The sequence below is a fragment of the Bos indicus x Bos taurus genome, chromosome 21, assembly GCF_003369695.1.
Source record: "Bos indicus x Bos taurus breed Angus x Brahman F1 hybrid chromosome 21, Bos_hybrid_MaternalHap_v2.0, whole genome shotgun sequence".
Lineage (NCBI taxonomy): Eukaryota > Metazoa > Chordata > Mammalia > Artiodactyla > Bovidae > Bos > Bos indicus x Bos taurus.
Genome location: NC_040096.1, coordinates 43,947,588 through 43,971,828, shown reverse-complemented (window position 1 = coordinate 43,971,828; position 24,241 = coordinate 43,947,588). Strand labels below are relative to the sequence as shown.

At 39.6% G+C, this 24,241-nt stretch overlaps 1 protein-coding gene across 9 annotated transcripts in view; it reads right to left on the bottom strand.

Annotated features, from left to right (window-relative positions):
- The window catches only part of NPAS3 (neuronal PAS domain protein 3), a 957,467-nt gene that overhangs the window by 258,250 nt on the left and 674,976 nt on the right, over nucleotides 1–24,241 (bottom strand). For all 9 annotated transcript variants that reach the window (XM_027521413.1, XM_027521415.1, XM_027521414.1 and 6 more), the window contains one exon: nucleotides 5,777–5,866. In XM_027521413.1, coding sequence (XP_027377214.1) covers nucleotides 5,777–5,866 — 90 coding nt within the window. The remainder of the gene's footprint in view (nucleotides 1–5,776; nucleotides 5,867–24,241) is intronic.

Sequence of the window (24,241 nt, the reverse complement as noted above, 5' to 3'; positions counted from 1 at the left end):
ACAAGAAGTGATGAACTTTTTACGATTAGTACAGGAGAAAAATGCAGACTTACCGAGGTTAAAAACCAACAAAACTGACAAAACACAAGCTGTAGAAAATTATGTATCTTTTTTTTAAAATTAAGATATGCCTACTTGACTGACTTTATTATTATTATTATTTTACTTGACTGACTTTAAAAGGGGGCACCAAGAAATATTTGGAGAGTTGTATTTGTTGATTGAAGGAACACTGGTTATCCTAGCGTTGCATCAATTTCACACACAGATTGAAAAAGTGCTAACACTTGGCTCCATTATTATAAGGCCTCTGCTGTGTTGAAAGAACACCTGTTTTGCCTTTATAGTCTACCTATCTAGGACGTGATGATGCCTAACAAGAGTAATAATGTGTAAGCTAATGTCTTCTTTTTTTCACCCTGCTAAAGAAATATATGTGTGTGTGTGTGTATATATATATGTGTGTGTGTGTGTGTGTGTATATATATATATATAATCTTTTATAAGCATGGAAGTGAGAATATTAACCACATACTAACCTCAAGTGATTTGTATTGAAAAACACAGAATGGGAGAGTTGAGGCTTGCACTTCGGAAAAGCAAAAGAAAGACATGGCGATCGCAAAGCATCTTTAACCTCCAGTGATTTATTGGCCCTCAGCCAAGTTATCAGGGGAATCTAATTCTTCTTTATTATTCAAATAAACCACATTTGGCACCATGGTTCCCTTTCAGAATAGCTTCACAAATAGACTGAGCTCTGTCATTTATTTGACCTTGTACTCGTATGCTAGGGCTGTAATTTCATTTGCCATTCTATATAACAAACGCAGAGAAACCTAAAATATGGAGATGAACAACAGGATGGGAAAGCAGTTTATGGTAAATATATCTGCATGGCTTAAAAAAAAAAAGACAAAATTTTAAATGACCATCTATACCTTTTTCCTTCCACCTCCATTAGCTCTTACAGCTGCAGCCACCCTACCTCTTTCAGCAAGCTGCCTTGAACCAAGCCAATGCATAACCTTGTTTGCAGCTTCCTTCTAGCTGGCTTGCAATGGCACGGAGGTATCTTCTGCCAGAATGGGGATATGGTGAGAAGAAAAAAAATGACTCATCTGCAAGCTGGGCATTGGAGGCCATGGGCAGGTGATAAGAGTATATTTTAAGAGAGGGCTTAGCTGGTTATAGTATATTTCCTTATGATATCACAGTGGAAATATCTGTTAACTTCCCATCTGCTCTAGGACCCATTATGCTTTAAACAGAATTCTGTTAAGTTGAAAACATTTTTCTGGCATAGGTGCATCAGAATTATCATCTTTTAACCCATTTTCAAGATAAAATGTTTTCAGAAGGGTCCACTTTTATCCTTTGGTTAACTGAGACCCAAGTCCTCTGCCTCTGGCAAATAAATTTTTGACTTTCTCATCAACATTTAAAAGAAAATGCAGTATTTGAATATGGATTAAGAAAAGCTGATTTAAAAGCACATAAAACATCAAGCTAGTCAATGCCATTGTAAGTACTGGATGTCAGAACATCATTCTCAGAATCATCTGAGGGGAGCAGTATCTTCTGCTTCCTTCTGTGATTTGTAATATGTGTGCTCCCCTTAGTTTCATGGGTCATTATAGCTTTGTTCTGAATGTGGATTCCAGTGGAAGCAAACTGATATGTCATAATCCACATATTAGCTCCCACAGAAATTGTATTTGAGGTTTATTTTAATATTTCAGTTACCAAAAAACTTTCTTCTCCTTAAGATGTAATACTTCCTTATTTTTGATTGTTGGCTATAATTGGCTATATTTCCCTTCTTGCTTTGGTTGCCAGGAAGCTCATAGGTAAATTTGATACTTTATCAGATCATTTATATCCCTTCTAATAAACTTTTATTCTGTTCTCTTACTATGCAGTAACAGATTACTTATGTTTATCTTTCTTTTCCCTAGACCCTAGTTCTATTTTGCCACTACTTTTTATTGTATATGTTTATGTAAGCTATTTCTTTTTTAGAAGAGGAGGGTTTAAATCAACAAATAAATATTTCTGTAAACTTTAATTTCCACTCCTATATTGAAGTAGAAATGCTTTTTATTTATCATATAAAGTCTTTTGGATTCTTTGGTGATTAAGCCCCTTACATGTTGGAAGAGGTTCCATAAAAGTGGGCTACCCATCACTGCTGCATTTTCAGTATTAGGGAAATGACTCTGTTTTCTTTCTTTGCTTTTACTTTTGCCTATTCCATTTTACGTAAGGAGCAGAATTGTCTTTAGCAGCTCCAGACACCATCAGCAGGCATAAGAAGTCATTTAATCTCCATGCAAGCCAAATTCAGCAACGATATCTGGGGATCTTCCTTTAAGGTAATGCTGAGTAGTGAGTACCTGGGAATCTTTACACCTAGGGATGCAAGTCAACAATGCATTTTCTACAACCTGAAACCATATCTTGGTTAAATTAAATGATTATCTCTGGCAAAGTCAAAGGTCTACTGAAGATGTTTGGACATCATCGTAGCATAGATCACTTCATTCCCATCATCAAGACGATATGAAAACACCCTAAAGGCAGTAAGTGGCAAACACACATCCTGGACACCTGGAGTTACCCTCAATGGAGTGGGGGAGAAAAACCTGCTCTGGCTGTATCTATATTCATGCTACACAACTGAGCTTGCTAGAAGTTTCTCTGCTTAGTTCTCTCATGAGCCAAAAAAGAATCCTAATTCTTTCTTGAGAACATAAGCCATTTTAAAGCCACCATATTTATTTACATGTTCAAAGAAAATAAAACCGAGGAAGATACGTCTTGAGAGTTATAAATGCAGACACAGCTATGCACTAACAAACTGACATGTTCACAATATTCCTCAGCAGGTTCACTGGGTACAGACCTGATGATACACACTGTCTTGATTTAATAATACTGCTTAAAAAAGAAAGGAGGGAACATAACTATATAGATTCCTTATCACTGTCAAGAATTTGATGGAAAAATCACTGAGTCAAAGTTGTAGGATATGAACAGAGTGGTTTGCATTTAATTAAGGGTGTGTGTGTGTGTTTAAAAGATTAAGGATGTACTTAATTGAATAACTTTTAATACACTTTACATTGGATGTCGCCCATGAGCACTCCATACTCCGCAACTGAAAGAGGGCATGGAAGAAACTTGGGAAGGGTTATGTCTCAGGAAACCCAATTACTCTTTTAGGACTGAGAACATTAATTGGATTGGAAAATCTTTCCCAAAGTTTTAGCACAGAGTGTCCCCCTTATTCTTTGGGCATTTAAAAACACACTATGCTCTTATCAGATTATTTCCATGTTAACCCAGAACTAACTTCTGGAATTCTAAATTTGTTTTGAACTCCAAATATGCGCATTGGTATACGCAAAAATCACTTAGGAGTGATCTACCCTTCATCATTTCAGTTGCATAATGCCCTCAAATGAAGACTTCTGTCCACACCACGTTTGTCTAGCTGCACATTGGACTCTTTGGGGTGACACAAAACACAACTTCCACACAGGGCCGCAGCCCACGGTGGCCAGCATCTGCCCTCGGGTGAGCCGAGACACTGACTATTGATGCACACTTACTTTATAACCCATCCCACGCAGAGGCGGGCGAAAACTGTACAGAAGTTGCCAGCTACCATACCATGCCTGCGTAGCTATTTTATTCCTATGGAAGCCTCAATGATTTGCCTCAGATTATAGGAAAAGATTGACTTAATGTGATAGTAGAGAAGCAGTGGAATCTCTTGTTTTTAAGGAGAAAGCAGCACAGGGTTAAAGCCAAATTTTTCTTGAACAGATGATATTTCAGATGGCCACACTATTCCAGATGCATCAATTTCCTTGAAAATCCAATCCATATATGTGCATATGCTGTGCTGGCAGGAGGACTGACTGAAATGGCCAAAACCCAAGAGCTAATATTCTTTTGGCCAGAATAATGCAATTATTATTTTCCTAGCTATCAGTCTAAGCATACAGAGCCATCTGTTATGCAAAGCAAACATACACATCTCAATTACAGAAAATGCAGTTGCCTTGACAGAATTTGGATTACACCACTAACCAGGGCTGTAAAATGTGTTTTGAGCTAGTATATAATGGATGCTTTTCAGGAGTTCCCTAATTAGCATTTACCTGCTTAAACTAATTATTCATCCTTCCTCTTCACTGGCTTATTAAACTTTGTTGGATAGCCTGCACAAAATATATGAATACGGGCACTGCAGAACAAACAGTGGCTTTCCCAGGTCTATACAGTGTTAATATGGTGGCACACCAATTTCAACATTGGTGATTCCCAATACTAGGTCTCAAACAGATTAAGACAAGGCTTCAAGTCTATTAAAAGCCATTAGAAAACCAGAGATTTCCATGAGACACAAGAATATTAATATTGAGTTGACAATAGCCCAGTTTCTATCATTTGGTTTGCTCAAGTCCACATAAAACAGAATTGCTAGATACACTACAGCCAATAGCTTGCACATCCTTCAAGCAAGAGTTAATGCCCGCCGCCCCACCCCGGGCTTGGAGTCTCAAAAGTAAATAATTAAATTTGGCAGGGTTTCTCCTCCTCCCCAACCCTCCTCAAATGCCAACGATCTCTCTTTATTATCTCCCAATGTCTTTCTTGATTTAGCTATTACCCAGCAAACTCACTAACAGCCAAAATGTTCCAGCCATGCTGCCTCCTTATAGCAGTGCCAACTTTCAGAAGCAATAGGTCTGGGGTGAGTCTTGCCTAAGAGGAGAGAGGCAGATCTCATCTCCATCTTTAGCTCAAAGGAGCAACTGAATGAGAAGTAGATTATCCAACTTGGCAGATCATCACATACATACAAAATCCCTCCCATGGAACTGCGTTTTTCTCGTGCCAAACCACCAGATGAAAAGGGTCAGTCTCAGCCAATCACCTGTATGGGCATGGATACCCAGATGTTCAGCATTTGAATGGAGAAAACATCTGGATAATTAGTGGAACTGCAAACTTTTCTTCAGGGTATTTTGGCATTCTGTAGTGGCAGCCTGTGTCTGGGAACTGAACAAAAGTCAAATTTTTGTGTTCCAGGGGGACTATCAAGAACGCATGTCTAGGGCTTTCATCCCCTGCCCCCATGTGCCTCCGTTTCCCCCCCTCTCCCCGCCCTGCTTTTCACCTCTGACAGACACGTGTGGGTAATTAAATGGCAAATAACCAAAGATTATCTTATTTTATGAAATCGTCTTTCTGCATAAGGAAGCATTTGCAAAGGCAGCAAAATGCCTACTTGCAGGAACCGTTCCTCCCCATAACACATTTTAATGGTCTCTTTCAGCATTTCTTGACTCCAGATGACTCCCTGTCACTGTGTCAGCTCCCAGGACAGTGCAGGGTCCTCCATAAACAGCCAGTAATAGGACACAAGGGAAGCACCATTAGTGTGTCCCTCTCCTACCGAGCACAGAGGTTTCAAAGTTCAAAACAACCAAGGGAAGAAACTTCATTTGTTCTCAATAAATTAATAATGATCCTTAGGGGGTAGGGACGGGGGACTCAAGTTTTGAGCACAAGTTGATGCCAAACGTTCTGGACTGACATATAGCTTTCTCAATGACTTTGTGAGCAGAGTCAGGGAGAGCCATTAAAAAAAAAAAACTGGATAATTCACTCCAAACAGAATATCTGTTGAAGAAGAAGGACAGGCATGAGGCTGAAGGAGCCTTCACAATTGCGGTCAAGAATCTAAAACGGTTTTACTTACTTGTGAGAGGCCTAGGTAGATGGAGACTGTTTCAGAAATGTACAAAAATTTTCCTTCTTGATTTAGTGCAAATACAAAGCCATCCAGGGACTGCAGGAAAAAAAAAAAAAAGAAAGGTTAGTAAGTATATGTGATGGAGATTTCGTTAATACGGCATCTAATACAAAGCAACATATAACGAAATTTAAGATCACTTTTCCTTCATGTTTAACACAAGTCTAAGATCTTTAACTACCGCATTATACATGAACAAATAAAAGGTCTGAATTAAGACCACAAGCTAGCTTTCCCCTATTTCAGGCAATTCCTTATGTCTATGTCATTTAATCAAGATGCACTGCATATATGTATAAAATCAGGCCATGTTGACTTTCTGAGATGTTGCCTTTATGTTTTTGGATTCAGTAGTTACTGAGATTAAATCAGCACGGTTAGGAAATACCTGAACAGGAATGAAAGCTGTAATGGAACAAGAGAAAGAAAGAGTTCTTGTATAAAAAACAAGTAAAATCGCCACTTATGCTCCTATGGACGTCAATAATTTGCTAATTAATAAAGGATTATTCTCTCCTCAATCCCAGTGCCTATTGTATTAGAACAAATAGGAAAAGTCAATATATTATGAATAAATGTTTACAGGCTGAAGCTTCATAAATTGTAATCCTTCTTTTGCAAAACTCTATATTAAAGCTTTACTGTGATAGATCTAGTTTCTATTACAACTCCTGAAATGGAAAGAAAAGAAGAAAAGGGGGAGAAAAGAAGAATACTGCATATTATATGCAGCTCCTGAAATGTTAGCCTACTTTTCAAATAGAGGGCTGCATTTTCAGTTTGATGCATAGTGTAAATCATCATGGACTCCCAACTGAAAGATATCACTCAAATTGAGAATAAATTTATTTCAAATTCTTGCAATCCAAGTGCATTTTATATGTTCCATCATCCTCACATCTTTTGTTTTATTTATTTTTAATCAAGTGGGTTGCACAAGTACTGCTTGCCTAGGAAAAGAAGTTTTAAAGATTAGTGATATTTACAAAGGCTGTGAGTTTGGAAATACAGGGAATCCTCATTGGGAACAAGGTATGTGGCAACATTAAACTAATGACATAATTTTTAAATACAGAAAGGTGGAAGAAGCATGTAAAATTCAGGTAGAAAAATACACGGCCTTAAATCTCAGTGATAATTTCAGTCTCTTAAAATACTGAACTTTTTTGGAATTTTATATGTATATATTGAATATATGTATATAAATATGTGTATGTATCATTATGGGAATATGTGTGTGTATATGAAATTTGATTCCATGCTTCCTGATTCCTTTTCACAGCCCCACTGATCAGAAACTATGAGAAGTACCCAACCTCCTCCTCTGAAAACAATTGGGTGAAAACAAGTGGGTTCTAAAAAGAATCCAAAAATTCGATTCAAAAGTCACATTGTACTGCACCACATAAAAGCAAATTACATAATAGACAAGATTCTGGTCAAGATAGTACAATAATAATAGCTCACATTTATTATATACTAAGTAGGTGGCATTGTCTCTTTTAATTTTTACAAGTAGCATTTGAAGTAATTATGTTATTATCCACATTTTACATACAAGGAAATTGAGGCTTAGTGAAGTTAGCCAACACGCCTGACCTTAGTAAATGATGAAGTTAGGATTCAAACTCAGATTGTCAGATTCAATCACACTGCCTTGACTTTCACTAAAAATACAGATTTTCTACTTGATACAAGGACATTAATGAAAAGATAAATTGGACAGCATTTCTGAAATTAACATATTTGTATTGAGGCAGCCTATAACTTCTTAAAATCATTCCTTGTTCTTGAATGATTTGTTCCAATCATAGAATCCTACCATTTGGAGGAGATGAATGGGGAGTGGAATGACAAAAAGAATTCATAAGTCACTTCCCCAGGAGGTCACCTTTGCTCTGTAATATCTCCCTGGAAGCATCTAGGGGGCAGAAAACAAAACAACGTCTAAGAGAACTGGACTCCTGATCTTTGACAAAACTTCCAAGCCTTCTCGAGCTTCGTGAGAGCCAAACTTTCAAGCTTCCAGTATGATACAGCGGAAGCTTACTTTGAACCAAAAGTGCAAAAATGGATGTTTCCTTTGTAGAAGTTTGGGGAGCATCTCAACATCTTCACCTCAAGCCAGGTGTCTCCTAAGGATGATTCATGGGGATTAGGACTGCCTCTTTTGACCTTCTCCAGGGAGAGAAGGGCCAAATTAGGTTTTTTCTATTCAACCTAAGAGCCGTGGTCTAGAATATAATCACAGGGAGTTGTGTAAGCCATTTTCTCAAACCCTAAAATGCCCCTGTCACATCAGTGGGACACACAGAGAGACAGAAGATACCTTCTGTGGGAACCAGTGACAATCAAAAGAATGAGAGCAGAGGAAAGGATTAATGGCACAGAGATGACCCCTTGTAGTCTAAACTCTCACTTTTCAGGTGAGGAAAACCTGGCACAGACAGGTTAAGCGGCTGGGTAAGACCACAGTCAGCTAGTGGTAGAGCCAGGATTAAATACACCACTTCCCATAGTATTAACAAAGCATTGATGACATTGTATCATCCTGGGGTGTGTGCGTGTGTGTGTGTGTGTGTGTGTGCGCGCGCGCAGGTGCACATGCGCACACATGCGTGCTGAGTTGTGTCCGACTCTCTGCAGCCTCTGCACTGTATTTTGCTAAGCTCCTCTGTCCATGGGATTCTCCAGGCAAGAATACTGGAGTGGGTTGCCATTTCCTTCTCCAGGGGATCTTCCCGACCCAGGGATCAAACCCGCGTCTCCTGTGTCTCCTGCATTATTAGGTGGAGTCTTCACCCACTAGCACCATCTGGGAAGCCCCATCACCCTAGCAGAATTATCCAACTCCAAAAGAGACTGAATTTCTTAACAGCAGGGAGACATCTTACTTATTTTTAGCCAGCATCTAACAACTGCTCAAATAAGACTTAGGAAATCCAGTTCTAGCTCCAAGCCCAAGGCTCTTTCCCTCACATCACACACACTAGAATGACTAAGAGGAAGGGCAGTTATTTCCTCCAAGAGTTCTGTTTATGGAGCTGTTAGATTATTTGCAGATTCTGATGCCACAGATGTCTCACATAGTCTGGGATATCTCCTGACATTCGGAAGATCAGAGTTAGACTGGATCCTTTCATAGTCTTCCAAAATACTCAGTGCTATTCATTTGTCACTGACACACATCCTTTGCTTTCTCACTGAAAGGGATTATGTTTTTTTAAAGTAGGTTCCTATCTCAATATACTTGCTAAAATACTAAAGGAGGTTTGGGCACCGTGGCAGGGAAAAGGAATATCTGGAGGCTAAACATCTGATGCTATTAAGCAGCGGCGATCTAAGAACTGGCCAGTTTTGTTTGGCAAAAACAGAGGCTTTGACACATGTTCCAATTTCCTGGTGAGATTAAAATGAGGCTATGTCTACATGACACAAAGCATCCAGTCAATTCAATTAAAAATAACAGCCAATTTGGTTGGGGGGAAACAACCAGTCAGATTAGTTGTTTGCCACTACAGAGGTAAACAAAACAGGTTAGTTAACCATATTTTTCACTTTCATGCCTATCATCTGAGTCAACTGTATCTATAGTATGAGATAAAATTAATAACTCGGGTGTAATTATATTTCAAATAAAGAATGGGATATGAAACCCGGTGTCAGCAGGTTGGCAAGGTCCGTTTTCACATGGCCATTACCCTCTGCTTCAGGGTCATCCCTGTCTATAGTTAGCTGTATTTTGCTGCTTAGAAAAGTTTTAAGAGTAGCATCAATATTGGTTTAATGTGGATGTCTTAATTTTAAAGGGTGGGAGGAAGGAGGAAACATTCAATTAGTCTTGGGAACCAGATATGATTAATCTGCAAGTTCAGTGGAAATTTCAAAAATTTTGAATCAAGAAAGCTACTATATAGAGCTGTTTCAATCACTGCAGGCTACCTTTTAATTTTTTTTTTTTTAAACTGCCCACTGTTTTCAACAGGCGCCAATTAAGATTCTGGGGTCAAGGGGTTAATTACATCTTCTTACTCAGTATGTAGAATTTTCTGATTATTAACTAAGGTTGGATTAAGATGAAAAAGAACCAACACAAATGTTAATGCTAGTTCCTCCTTGAGAAGATTTATTACAAAGCCACGCTGAAATCTATCTGCTTTCCTCAAAGCAGATGGAGAACAAAATCTTAGAAGAAACAGTAAAACAGACGTTTTCAAGGCATGCAAGTATCTGATTCATCAAGACAGTTTTCTTACTACTAAAACCAGTTCTTAGGCATCTCGACAGGGCTGATGAGAGATTTCCTTTGTCACATCCCAGTAAGTCTATGAGGTACGCATGCTGCAGCGAGGCTTGGATACACAAGTCAGGAGCCACAGCGTCTCTGAATAATAATGCCTGTAATTATAATTTATATCCCCTGACATCAGAGTAACATATAAAGTGTAAGGCGCAGTTTCTTAACCCCAAAAGCCGAGTGCCTCTAACAGTATTTGTCAAATGATGAGGCTATTTCCTTGCAGGGTATAAAACTAACTATAGCTTCATGATTGAAGGTATACTAATGTTTAATGCATTGTGCTAAATGGATTTATATTTGTCAAAGTTGTTTTGTGTCTGCTTTCTTTTTTTATCCCCTGCATATTTCCCTGCAACCAAATTTCAGAGTGAAATCTTACTACAGTGCCCTTACAGAGGCAATTCTCACGTACAAGACTACTCTGAAATGAGTGGTTCTTTCTACAACATTCCAATGTAGAAGAGGAAAAAAAAAATCACCCCGAACTCTTTCCCTATGACCTATCTCCAGTTAGAGTGAAGAATTACCAGTAGGCTAGGTTATTTTAATGACAGATTATTTTAAACTAAGCCTTCACCATCTGTTCCACCCCCTAATTATGAATGCAAAAAGAACATATTTCACAATTACATCAGTAAAAAAGTAAGATATACGTGATTTAAATGCAAGCATGTGCTTCATGTCCGATGCACCGTGCATCTGTGATGTTCTTCTACTTCAGGCTTTGGTTAACCCACCCGTGATAAAGTACGGTCTCGGACACACAGCGTTCCCTCCAAACCCAGCATTTTTCACTGTTCTGATATAATTCTGTTAGGACAAGAGCAGAACATGAACGTGGGCGCAAAGCTTGCCAGCCAGTAGAGACTGGCTGTAGCGTTTTACAACTCCTACGATGACTCTGCTGTTAACAAGGAGAGGCTGTGTGAGAAAATTACTTCTGCGACCTGAGCAATGGGTGAGCGCCGGGAGTACGCGAGTCTGCTCTTAAACCACATCTCCATCATCGTGAAAGAGTGAAGAAGCACAAAAGAAGCACGGTCTGGAGACTGAGGACGGGGCTCCACTGCTTCTCTTTCCACTCTGTTTTGGCAGCAGATAAAAGAGTTAGAAGTGTTTCTTACATTTTTTGGCCTTTGGACACAATAACACTTTGATCGAGCTCATTAAAGCACCATGCTGCCCTCTGACTGCACTCAGGAGCTGATACTGGACTGTTCACGCACACGCATGCAGACTCCCGGCAACCTCGAGGAGAGCCCGGGATGATGTCCAGAAGCGCCCACATGTATCTGTTTATGGGGAAGACAAAGTTCCCCAAATTTTGCCTTTGCAATCTGAGTTTTAACCATCAAGTGCTGTGGAAACAAAAGCCTTATTTTTAGAAAGACTCTTAAGTATATTTTCTCGAAGTGGAGAAAAGCACACATCAAAGGTGTGGATTTTTATTTTAACTCTCAGAAATCTCTCTGCGCTTTCTGGCTCCTGCATCTTTTCCTTTGTGCCCCCACCGGCAATGAGTCAATAATGTGAAGGATGATAGAAGAGCTTTATATGATGATCACGTACCCAAAGCCACATGTTCCCCAATCACAACAGCGAATTGGATTAATTTGGTGAAATTTGACTATTTTCCCTCTAAAACAGAACTCCAGAACAACAAACCTTGACACCGCAAGACATCTTTCCTAAGAGTTTCCTTAAACACACAAATCCACACATCTTAGGTGAGAAAACACTGCCGAGAGACACAGGCGGCCTCTCTTCAGTTCTTAGAGGAGAAGTACCAGAATAAAAGGGGAGATGTTGAGCTAGTGAAATGTTATGACATGAAAAGAACAAAGACATCGGCTTTCTGAGCAAGGAGATCAGGTTTTGCTTCTGCTCATTAAAATTCCATTTCATGGAAGCTGTGTATCAAAGTGCTGACCTTTTTTTCTCTGGGATGCTAGTTCAAGCCTTACATCCAGCCTTGAGGGAGGTGAATGTCTTGATTTGAACATCCAGCCAAATGGACAGCAGGCTCTGCTATAAAGACAGGGTGCGGCATTTGGTGGAGGCACGTGTGCCGGTGTCTCTGAGCCACGGGGGACAACATGCAGACCTCACATTATCTGTGGCTTGTCCCAGGGGACCGGGACTCTACCTGAGGCAGAAGTGACCATGTGCTGCTCACAAGCTCCTTCTGCCTCAGGGAGAGGATTCCCACTAATTATCCTAAGGCACACATATTCACTGGAACATTAAAACATCACCTATCTTGCATGTGGTGCATTAGTTTACTGAAACATAGGCTCTTCAGAACCTAGGAGGTAATTCCTTATTGTGCATCTTTTTTCTTGAATTCAGAATTCTCTTTCAAATTAAGGGAGGAGTTCCCAGGTCAGCAGGGTAACATAAGCACTCCGTTGTACTGGTCCTGAAAGGTCTAACAATGCCACTGCTTTGCTTTGGCTACACATGAAGCTTGGCTCCAGGTGTTGTTCAGATTGTCTGTGTTATACAAAAGAGCACACAAAAAAAGAACAGAACCGAATAATTGTTCACTGGGCATCCTGTAGATCACAGGCGACTCTAGGGAATGGTCATAACACTCTCACATATATGATATACAGCAGTATATATGAAATATACTACTATATGGGCTTCCCTGGTGGCTAAGACAGGCAAGAATCCACCTGCAATGCAGGAGATTGGGTTTGATCCCTGGGTGAGGACAATGCCCTGGATAAGGGAATGGCTACCCACTCCAGTATTCTTGCCTGGGAAATCCCATGGACAAAAGAGCCTGGTGGGCTACAGTTCATGGGGTTTCAAAAAGTTGGACATGACTGAGTGACTAAGCACACACACACACATACTACTATAAATCATATATATTATCATCGCATATTAGGAAAAAAAGTGAGTGTTAGTCACTCAGTTGTGTCTTTGTAGCCCGCCTGGCTCCTCTGTCCACAGAATTATCTAGGCAAGGATACTGGAATGGGGTGCTGTTTCTTTCTCCAGGTCATCTTCTCAACCCAGGGATCTAACCTGGGTCTCCTGCACTGCAGGCAGATTCTTTACCATCTGAGCAGCTAGATGCTTTAAACAATGCTCAGTTCACTCAAATATTCACCTTAGAGAAGAGGGAATGGAAGGAAACTAACACTTGTTAGGGAAATTATTTAGAACAAATTTTGACCTGGGCATTATTTAATCCTATATTACAGATAAGGAAACACATCTCAGGGAAATCAAGTACACGGCCCAATGTCACACAAGAAAATGTGGTAGGTGTAGGAAGAAAGGAACCTCCTTTTCCTCCTGCCACTGGGATACCTGCTGGGGATTTTACTTGTTTCACACCCATCACAGTTGCTAGAAGTCTATGCTTCCTCTAGTATTTCTTTCCACATAAGTGGTTGTCATGTCCCTACTGCTTCAGTGTTATGCATTCAGAAAACACCTGTTGAGGGCTTCCTACGCACCAGACCTATACTAGCTGAACAAAGAGCAACTCAAGAATTACTTTCTTAAACAAAATTCATCTATGGGATCCAAGATGAAGAAAATGAGAAAAGTGGGAATTCACTTATAAAACAAAAAGTCACAAGGCAAAGTGACTTAGGACACTCTCCATACACGGTGGGGACTCTTGTCTGATATTACCAATCTTCACACCTCTAATATCCTGTTTATGGGTTGGAAAAGGCATGGATTGATGGAATTTGCATTTTTAAAGCTTTGCTGAGCCGTAATTGACACATGAAATTGCAAAATATTTAAAGCATGTATTGTGATGATTGGATATACATATACATTGTAAAAGGATTCCTCTTACCTGGTTAATTAACATAACCAATAGCTCACATGATTATCTTCCTAGAATTTGTAAATGTCCATTCAAGAGGAAACCAGTCTTGAATATTCATTGGAAGGACTGATGCTGAAGCTCCCACACTTTGGCCACCTGATGTGAAGAACTGACTCGTTGGAAAAGACCCTAATGCTGAGAAAGATTGAAGGCAGGAGAAGGGGACGACAGAGGATGAGATGGTTGGATGGCATCACCGACTCGATGGACATGAGCTTGAGCAAGCTTTGGGAGTTGGTGATGGACAGGGAAGCCTGTCGTGCTGCAGTTCATGGGGTTGCAAAGAGCTGGACCCGACTGAGTGACTGAACTGAACAAACTAGAGACTATAGACCTCAAGGAAATTCTCATGACTTAGAGGAAGAGGCTAATGCCTAGAAATAAAGAAGGGACCCCAGTTAATCAATAATTGCTAGATCTACACCTCTTAACAGGCTACTGCCAGGATGGGACTTGAGAACACACAGTAGCAAGTCATGGAGCGTGCCAGCACACTCACCCCATTTCTGGTTCCAAAGTTTCCATTTAGACTAAGAATTTTTTCCTTTCTCTCTCTGGTTATATATACATATATATATATATATATATATGTATATATATACACACACACATACTATTTTAAATAGAAGTTAGTGTGAAAATAAGATTGACTTTATAGAAATTTATTTTCCAGTCATGTTTGCTTAAATGATACATCCTTGAAGATGGAAGGTAGACCCATATTGGTGTTTCTGTTATGGCTGATTATGACATGAACTGACTGTTTACTGGACACTGGGTAACTTTAAAGAACAGGATTTTCAAAATAAAAAACAAAAACTTTGTACGTGTATTCCTTTAGGTAAGGAGTCTGTGTCAGAGGTAGTAACAAAGATTGAAGAAACCTATAACGACTTGAGCATATTAAAAGACCCATTTAGAGACCTCAGATATTTAGCTGTTGCATTCACATATGAGTTTCATTTTAGGAAACACTTATTGATCTCTCTAAGGAAAGGGTATTAAAAAATCTGTAATGAAAAGAGCTTAACTGTGACAAATATGGTCACCATGGATTAACTGGATTACACGCCTCCTCCCAAATTCAGTCACATGTTGAAGCCCTAAATTCCAATGTGACCATATTTGGGGACTGGGTTTTTTTAAGAGGTAATTAAGGTTAAATGAGGTCATATGGGTCCTAATCCGATAGGACTGGTAGTCTTAGAGAGAGAGAGAACAGTCCCCATACGCATGCACCTAGAAAAGGCCCTGAGCACACACAGTCAGAAGGCGGCCATCTGCAAGTCAGGAGTAGAGTCCTCACCAGAATCCGACCATGCTAGCACCTTGATCTTGGACCTTTAGACTCCAGAACCATGAGAAAATAAATTTGTTATCTAAGCCACCCACTCTATGGTATTTTGTTATGGTAACCTGAACTAGGATAGTAGTTTAGACATTCGGGGAAAATGGCTGGGCCCTGAAAGTCCTCAGTGTTAACTTCAGGAAATCACTATAACTAGAGTCTCTGCTCTTTATTTCATATATCACTCATGTAATTAATAATTAATTTTCACTAGATCCACATAAAGCCATAAATATGATGGACTGCTAATGGTAGCATTTAGTCCCAGAAATCAACAATGCTTATTAGGATTGTTTTGGAGATCTTTTCAAGTAATTGCACCTATTCCGTATCTTCTATTTACAACATTGATACCTTTATATTGGTTTTCTGTACATTTCAAATGCTTAGAGGGCTACACGACTTCATTGCCTTAGCTCCATAGAAGGTAGAGATGCACATTTATGGGAAAATCAATTACTCTGATAGAATTAGAAACCTGGTCCTGAATAATCTTGGGATAAACAACTTGGTGTACTACCTGCTACAGCTTTCGGCTGCTTTGCCGATCTTCTCTTTTCATTTCACAGTCGGCCAGTGGGTCTGAGTGAGAAAGACCAGCCTACACGCTTGTCCACAGAGCTCTCATCCTGTTCAGAGGTCTAAGGAAATGCTGCTGCATTTATCCCCACATGCTTACTTAACACACACGAAGCAAAAGGGGCTGTAGATTTTTGTTGTTTGCTAACATATTTGCATATGTCCAAAGCGTAACAACTAATGTCATATGAAATCTCCTTCAGAGAATCTCTAGATGATATCCTTCAAAGCAAAACAACTGAGTGTGAAATTTGCCAGCACTAAATTTGCTAGGTGTGCATTCAGACCAAATTCATACTATTAAAAGCAGTGGTACTTGGCTACATATCTTGGCTTCTACTGTGTCCAATTCAGAAACAGGATGAAAGGACTGGGCTGGAGTGTGAACTTTTTGGTGTCTGTAATTTTGGGGGATAAAGACATTACTAAAAAAGAAAATTAAATTCTGGCATTTTCCTCTGACTTTCCAAAGTGAAATTTTTTTCATGAAGACTGAGATTGGAGTTTTCTTCCTCTTTCCAATCTCCTTCAATGACTATCGTGACTAGAAGAGAATTCAGTGCCATCACTGAAGAGTAACTGGCTAATTTATTACTTGAATTTCCAGGATCAAAAGATGCTTTACCCAAGATCTCAGTGAGATTTAATAGGCATCGTGGGACTGAAGTTGTCTGTAGAGAAGTATAGCTAATGGAAATGCAAAGAGAAAACCTAAAGTGACTAGCTTGAATGTGAAATCAGACATGGTACAGTGATTTGAAGAAGGTGAAGGATGAAACTGTGGAAACGACCGGGCTTACCATCTCTGCCTTTCTGACCCACCTCAGAGGCAGCAAAAAGGACAGACCCAACTATTTTCTTGTTTTCACTATTAGATAAGTCAAATAATCACTGTGAGTTTTTCCCTTTAAAATGCAAGCCCAACTTTGTTTAAAAAATATTCAAAAGATATGATTCTGTTTTGTCTTGAAGCTTTTACTAGTGTATTCATCATGAGTGTTAAAGAGAAAATTAGATGCAATACATGAATTGTCAATAAATGGTCAATTTTTTCAGGAAAAGACTGTTATATAAATTTGAGACGCCTAGACACTTACTTGGCTATCCTGATAGCTCTAAAGGTGCTCAAATATGCTGTTATAGTTACCAAACAGGGCTGGATTGCTTCATGGAAATAAAAATGCATATATATATATATATACATATAAACATATATACACACACACACACACAAACATATATATATATACACACACACACCCCCTATAAATTTCCCAGGGCAAAAGGAAATGTAAGAAGTTTTGGCCCAGACATTATTTTCCTTCCTCCCCAACCCCTACCCCACCCCACCCCATTCTGGAATGCTATCATCGCCCAGGATCATCCCCTTCTTAGGTTGCTTAGTGAAGTTGGAGGCCAGTAACTGACATCCTAGACACCTGTCAAAGAGAGGCAGACTTTGCTGGTCTGCTTTTTCCTAAGCAGCACACAGCATCAGCCTGCTAGGCAGGTCTAAGTGACTGTGGATCTTGTGTGGGGCTATTTGCCAAGGGTGGCTATAGAACACCACTTATCTACTTTAGCTGTAGAGGCTGTATCAACTCACACACCTGAGGAATCACTGGACAAAGTGTTTTCAGTGACTCAGGGCCATGTGCTTTATTGAAGTTATATAATAGCCATAATGTTATACATCCTGCAGGGATTCACTGTAACAATAACCTACGTTATGCATGATCTAGTCAAAGGCACTGATGTGCCAATTTGCAGCAATTCCAAAAGAAATTTGCAGTTGGCCATATTGATAATTCATTCACTAGAAACCTTGAATCAATAGTCTCAGTCTAATTCTAATGTGCACAATGATCCATTTACTCACATTTTTGACTTAAACAGCTAAAGATAGGTTAGAACAAAAATAATTTGAAAATGCACATATTCCACCATTCAATGCATTTAATGAATGACAGTCTACCTCTCAATGACTATTGGACTTATTAAAATTCTATTTAGTCTACAGAATTTATAGTGGCTGCAACCATACAGCCCTATAGTATCTTCAGCCACAACTATCACCTCTTACGTAGTCTTTCTCAACCTTCTATGTCAAAGGCACCTAAAGTGCCAACCACAGTGCAACAAGTGTATCAATTAAATTTCAAGTCTGATTTTTCACTTGGCCCTCTGCCTGGTTTCTTTTAAGGCTGGGCACGTGAACAAGTATTATTTTCATTACTAGGATGCTATTTTTCTTAGCTGTCTAGAATCCCAAGACTATAATATGAGCCACTTTCCAGTTAGGACATTTCTATGTGTATCTACCACATCCCATTACATAAGCTTGCAGAAATAACTTTTAATGAAAAACTTCCTAACAATTTAAGAAAAAAAAATGAATCCTCATTACAACTCTTCCTTAAACATAACTTAGAGTGTAAGTAAGCACCAACCTCCAGTAGCCTGAAAAAAGTAAGGCTGTAAAAAGTTACCTGTCATTACCCTGGAAACCAGTGTTCAGGTTTGGGATCAATGACTTTGAATCCACTTCTTTTTATTTCAGCTCCCTTTACAGTTTTTCCTCTGCTCTCTTATTTCCTTTTATTTATCTCTTCACCTTTTTTTTTTTTACATTGGAAAACAGCTTTATTTTTTTTTTTTAATGACAAATGAGCTTTTATTTATTATTTAAAAAAAAAATTTTTTTTAACCCTCCTCCCTCCTCCCTCCCCATACCATCCCTCTGGGTCGTCCCAGTGCACCAGCCCCAAGCATCCAGCATCGTGCATTGAACCTGGACTGGCATCTCATTTCATACATGACATTTCACATGTTTCAATCTTTTGGTTTGGATTCTGCATTCATCGTTTAGTGCAAGAGATGTTGATGATCACGGGGATGGTGACCTATATGTACCATGCTTCTTGGCCACTGTTCCCAGTGATCCTGTTCTGAATGTGCTTATATGTGAAACTCCCCTGGGCAGTAAAACAACTATGGAAACATTTATATATCTGACTCATGGATGAATAGTGATTACTGACAAACTGTGAAACCAAGAATGGCTCTAAATTTGCATAGGCTGGTGCAAATTTTATGTGACTGAATAGTGGGAATAGATTCTTTCTGTCTCAATGAGATTTGTTCACTTTAGCCTTGACCTTTTCCAACAAGTGAGATTTGTTTTATTGTCTTGCTTGGGGGCTTCTCCTTCGTAATAGGATGACCTACTTTAATTTCCACTTTAACGCTTCATGGTCTAGAGAGTGAGTTCCCCTAAAGGACTGAGCCCCTAAAGACTCAAATTGGCCTCTGTGTCCTAATGGAAGACTTTTATCCCAAAGCAAATAAAAAATATATTAAGGGTTTCACAAACACAACCTTAAGCCTTTATCATTTTCTGTATGTTGCTTGTATTCTCATTATAAGCGATCACACTTGCTTAAGACATGTGTTGCTCCTCTCCACCAGAGTTTCACCCCTTTCTTGGTTCTTTTCTGCCAAAGCAGGCATGAAAGTGTATAGCCAACATTATTTTGCCATTTCCTAAGAAGCACACAGACATGGCCTAAGGGATATGGCCTAAAAGCACACAGGCATGACCTACTAGGCAGGACTAACGTCCTTTATGTCAATGTGGGTCTCCACAGTTATCAACATCCTGAATCCCACTTGTGAGACCAAGACAGTGTAACAGTAAATGACTAACACTATCATCAATATTCCACAATGAAACAGTGAGCCCATCTCTTTTCCATAATCTCAGCAAGCTATGAGTAACATACCCTCATAGGCAATGAACAAAAGAAATTCTTTTACTCATTTCCAAAATGCAATTCTTCCTTATATTGGGCTTCCTTAATGCACTGGACTATGTTATCACAATTAAAATTTTCAATAACGTGACATGACATGACACTTTCATTTTGAGCAGGATAAAAATCCTTATCCCCAAAGGTTTGCTACAAAGAGTAAAATCTATGGGTTTTGCTGCAAATCATTTACGTTTGCTTCTTTAAGGCTGAAATACTTTGGTATCCAGGGACACACTCTAGAGAATGGTGGATATAGCAAGCTATCCAGCAACTTTTTGAAGGAAATACATTACTAATACCCTCTTTTGATGTATTAGAAAGTATGAATAAATGATACAAGAGAACATATAGCCTTACACACTCAGATGTGGAGAGATGCCATCTGTCTTGGCATACGTGGGCTGAAGTATTAGGACCCTTCCCACCACTTTTCTGCTCAGTTGAGTTGACATAGTAAGCAGCTGAAGTGGTTTAAAAAGAACAGATCCTTTTACATCTCTCTCTAGGGTCTCTCCAGGGTCCTCACTGAAAAAGCAATATGGGTGTCATCCAAGTCCCAGGAAAGGCAGCAGAAAGGAGGTGAGGGTATCTGAGCCAGAGGGCTGTTAAGAGGTGTGAATGAGGAGACTTTCAGAGTTAGAGGACTTTATAGGAACCCCCCAAAGAAGAGGGCTGATGAAGGAAGAAGAGATGTTTCAGGTAGATGCACTCTTTCTAAGCCCAGGGCACCTAGATCACTGCTAAGGAGCACATTCCATAGATTTCACCAGGGAGGGACCTGCTTATGTTCTAGAAAAATGCCCAGTGAGGGGGCTATCATGCCAAAACTGTAGCTCATGACTTAAAGACCTGGCACTATGGAGAAGCCTCTCTTAATCTCATCTTCCAGTTGCCCTCAACATGAGAGGCATGGCTCTGTTAGAAAGCCCCTGGTCAGGTCCAGAGGGACTCTTAGGTTGGGGTCAATGGTAGAGAAGATGGGACAATTATGGCCATGTCTCCTCAATTCCCTCTAGGAAGCTAAAGAGTATGTGTGGCCACAGCTGAAAAGGTTTGACATCCAAGCTTGAAATGAACATACCCCAAAGTCTTTAAGAAGCATCACGGTACAATAGAAGAGAACACATGAGCTCTGCAAGTAAGCAGATCTGAGTGGGAACTCTGAACTTGCAACTTCATTCTCACATGAAAATATAAAGAATAATATCTGTACATTACTTATTCTACTCAGTAGAGGTGTGAAGATGATTAGAGTTAATGTGTGTGTAAGTGCTATCATACAATAGGCATTTAATAAATGGTGCCCACAGTGGTTATTATTTGACTTCAGATGCTGATTTAGAAAGTATCTGCTAATAAGAGTGGTTTTTACCTGATATAAAGAGAAATGTACACTTGGAAAAAGAGGGCTAATATACTAAAGGCAGGAAAACTAAATAAGTTAGACAAGCAAGAAGAGGACTCAATATCCATGGCTGAAATAAGATTCGATCCTGGTTGTAAACATTCTTCTACAGAACTTTTATAATGTAATTTGGGGACAGGATATTTGTAAGGGAGAAAGACTGTTATAGAAGTTATCAGAAAGAAACACATTAAGGAAATACAGAGTGAGAGACTTGGATAAGATTGTAATGTCAAAAATAAGATTAGAAAGAAAAAAATGTAAAAACAGGAAAAAAATAATTTTACTTTAATAAACATGGTTATTTAAAAATGAGAGCTATTAAGCAGAGATCTGTGTGTGTGTGTGTGTGATATTATATGTACACCATGCTGATTGAAGCCATCTCTGTTTTGGACCCTGGAAGAAGAACTTTACATTAACTAACCCAGTTCAATTCTCTCAACTTCCTAACTGATGTACAAGCACTGCTCAGAGATACTGTGAGTTCAGTTCCAGACTGCCACAACAAAGTGGCAGTAAATTTGTGACTCAATTGCAATAAATTGAGTCACAAAAGTTTTGGTTGCAAATAAAAGTTATGTTTATAATATACTACAGACTGTGAAGAAAGCTGAGCGCCGAAGAATTGATGCTTTTGAACTGTGGTGTTGGAGAAGGCTCCTGAGAGTCCCTTGGAGTGCAAGGAGATCCAACCTGTCCATTCTGAAGGAGATCAGCCCTGGGATTTCTTTGGAAGGAATGATGCTAAAGCTGAAACGCCAGTCCTTTGGCCACCTCATGCGAAGAGCTGACTCATTGGAAAAGACTCTGATGCTGGGAGGGATTGGGGGCAGGAGGAGAAGGGGACGACAGAGAATGAGATGGCTGGATGGCATCACTGACTCAATGGACGTGGGTCTGAGTGAACTCCAGGAGTTGGTGATGGACAGGGAGGCCTGGCGTGCTGCGGTTCATGGGATCACAAAGAGTCGGACACGACTGAATGACTGAACTGAACTGAACTGATAGACTGTTAAGTGTGAAATAGCTTTATGTCTTTACAATGTATATATCTTCACTAAAAATATTGTGAAAAACGCTAACCATTATCTGAACCTTCAGCCATTCATAACCTTTTTGCTGGAGGGAGGTCTTGCCTTGATGCTGATGGCTGATCATAGTGGTGGTTGCTGAAGGCTGGGGTGATCATGGCAATTTCTTAAAATAAAAGAAAGTCTGCCATATGGATTGACTTTCTTTCATGAATTATTTCTCTGTAGCATGTAATGCCATTTCATAGTATTTTACCCATCCTAGAATTTCAATGTTAGAGTTAATTCTCTCAAAATCTATTGTTGCTTAATCAACTAAATTTAGGTAATATTTTAAATCTTTTGTTGTTATTTCAACAATCTTCACAGCATTTTCAGCAGGAGTGGATTCCATGTCAAGAAACCATTTTCTTTGTTCATCTGTAAGAAGAAGCTCATTAGATGAAATTTTATCATGAGATTGCAATAATTCAGTCACATCTGTAGGCGCCACTTCAAATTCTAGTTCTCATACTATTTCCAACCACATCTGCAGTTATGTCCTCCACTGAAATCTTAAACCCTCAAAGTCATCCATAAGAGCTGGAATCAACTTTTTTCCAAACTCCTGTTAACATTGCTATCTTGACCTCTTCCCATGAACCACAAATATTCTTAATGGAATTTTCAGGTTCTCAAGGCCTTTGCCCAGATCCATCAGAGGAATCACTATGTATGGCAACTATAGCCTTAGAGAACATATTTAAGTACTAACACTTGAAAGTTGAAATGATCCTTTGATCTATGGGCTGCAGAATACACATTATGTTAGCAGCCATGAAAACAACATGCATCTTGTTGCACGTCTCCATTAGAGTTCATGGGTGACCAGGTGCATTGTCAATGAGCAGTAACATTTTGAAAGCAATCTTTTTTTCTCAGCAGTAGGCTTCAACAGGGGCTTCCCAGGTAGCACTAGTGGTAAAGAACTCGCCTGTCAAAGCAGGAGACATAAGAGATGCGGATTCAAACCCTGAGTTGAGAAGATTTCCTGGAGGAGGACATAGCAACCTACTCCAGTATTCTTGCCTGGAGAATCCCATGGACAGAGAAGCCTGGTGGGCTACAGTTTGTAGGGTTGCAAAGAGTCAGACATGACTGAAGCAACTTCACATGTCTGCAGGTTTGAACAGTGGGCTTAAAACATTCTTTAAATCATATTGTAAATGGATGTATTGTCATCCAGGCTGTGTTGTTGCATTTACAAAGTACACGCAGAGTACATTTGGCATAATGCTTAAGGACCCTAGGATTTTCATGATGGTAAATGAGCATTGGTGTTAATACCAGCTGCACTGCTGCTGCTGCTAAGTCACTTCAGTCATGTCCGACTCTGTGCAACCCCATAGACAGCAGCCCACCAGGCTCCCCCATCCCTTGGATTCTCCAGGCAAGAACCCTGGAGTGGGTCGCCATTTCCTTCTCCAATGCAGGAAAGGGAAAAGTGAAAGTGAAGTCGCACAGTCGTGTCCGACTCTTTGCGACCCCATGGACTGCAGCCCACCAGGCTCCTCCATCCGTGGGATTTTCCAGGCAAGAGTACTGGAATGGGTTGGCATTGCCTTCTCCGACCAGCTGCACTAGCCCTTAACAAAAGAGTCAGCCTGTCCTTGAAGCTTTGAAACCAGGCTTTGACTTCTCTTCTTTAGCTATGAAAGTTCTACATAGCATCTTCTTTCAATAGAAGGTTGTTTTGTCTAATTTGTTGTTTAGTGTATCCATCTTCATTTATGATCTTAGCTAGACTTTCTGGATAACTTGGTGTAGCTTCTACATCAACACTTGCTGCTTTACCGTTTGTTTTTATTTCATGTAGATGGCTTGATTTCTTAAACCTCATGAACCAGTCATGGTTAGCATCAAATTTATCTTCTGTAGCTTCCTCACCTCCCTCAGCCTTCAAAGAAATGAAAAGAGTTAAGGCTTGCTCTAGATTAGGCTTTGGCTTAAGGTGGTGTTGTGGTTGGTTTAATCTATCCAGGCCACTAACACTGTCTCCAGATCAGCAATCAGGCTCTTTTGTTTTCTTAATCGT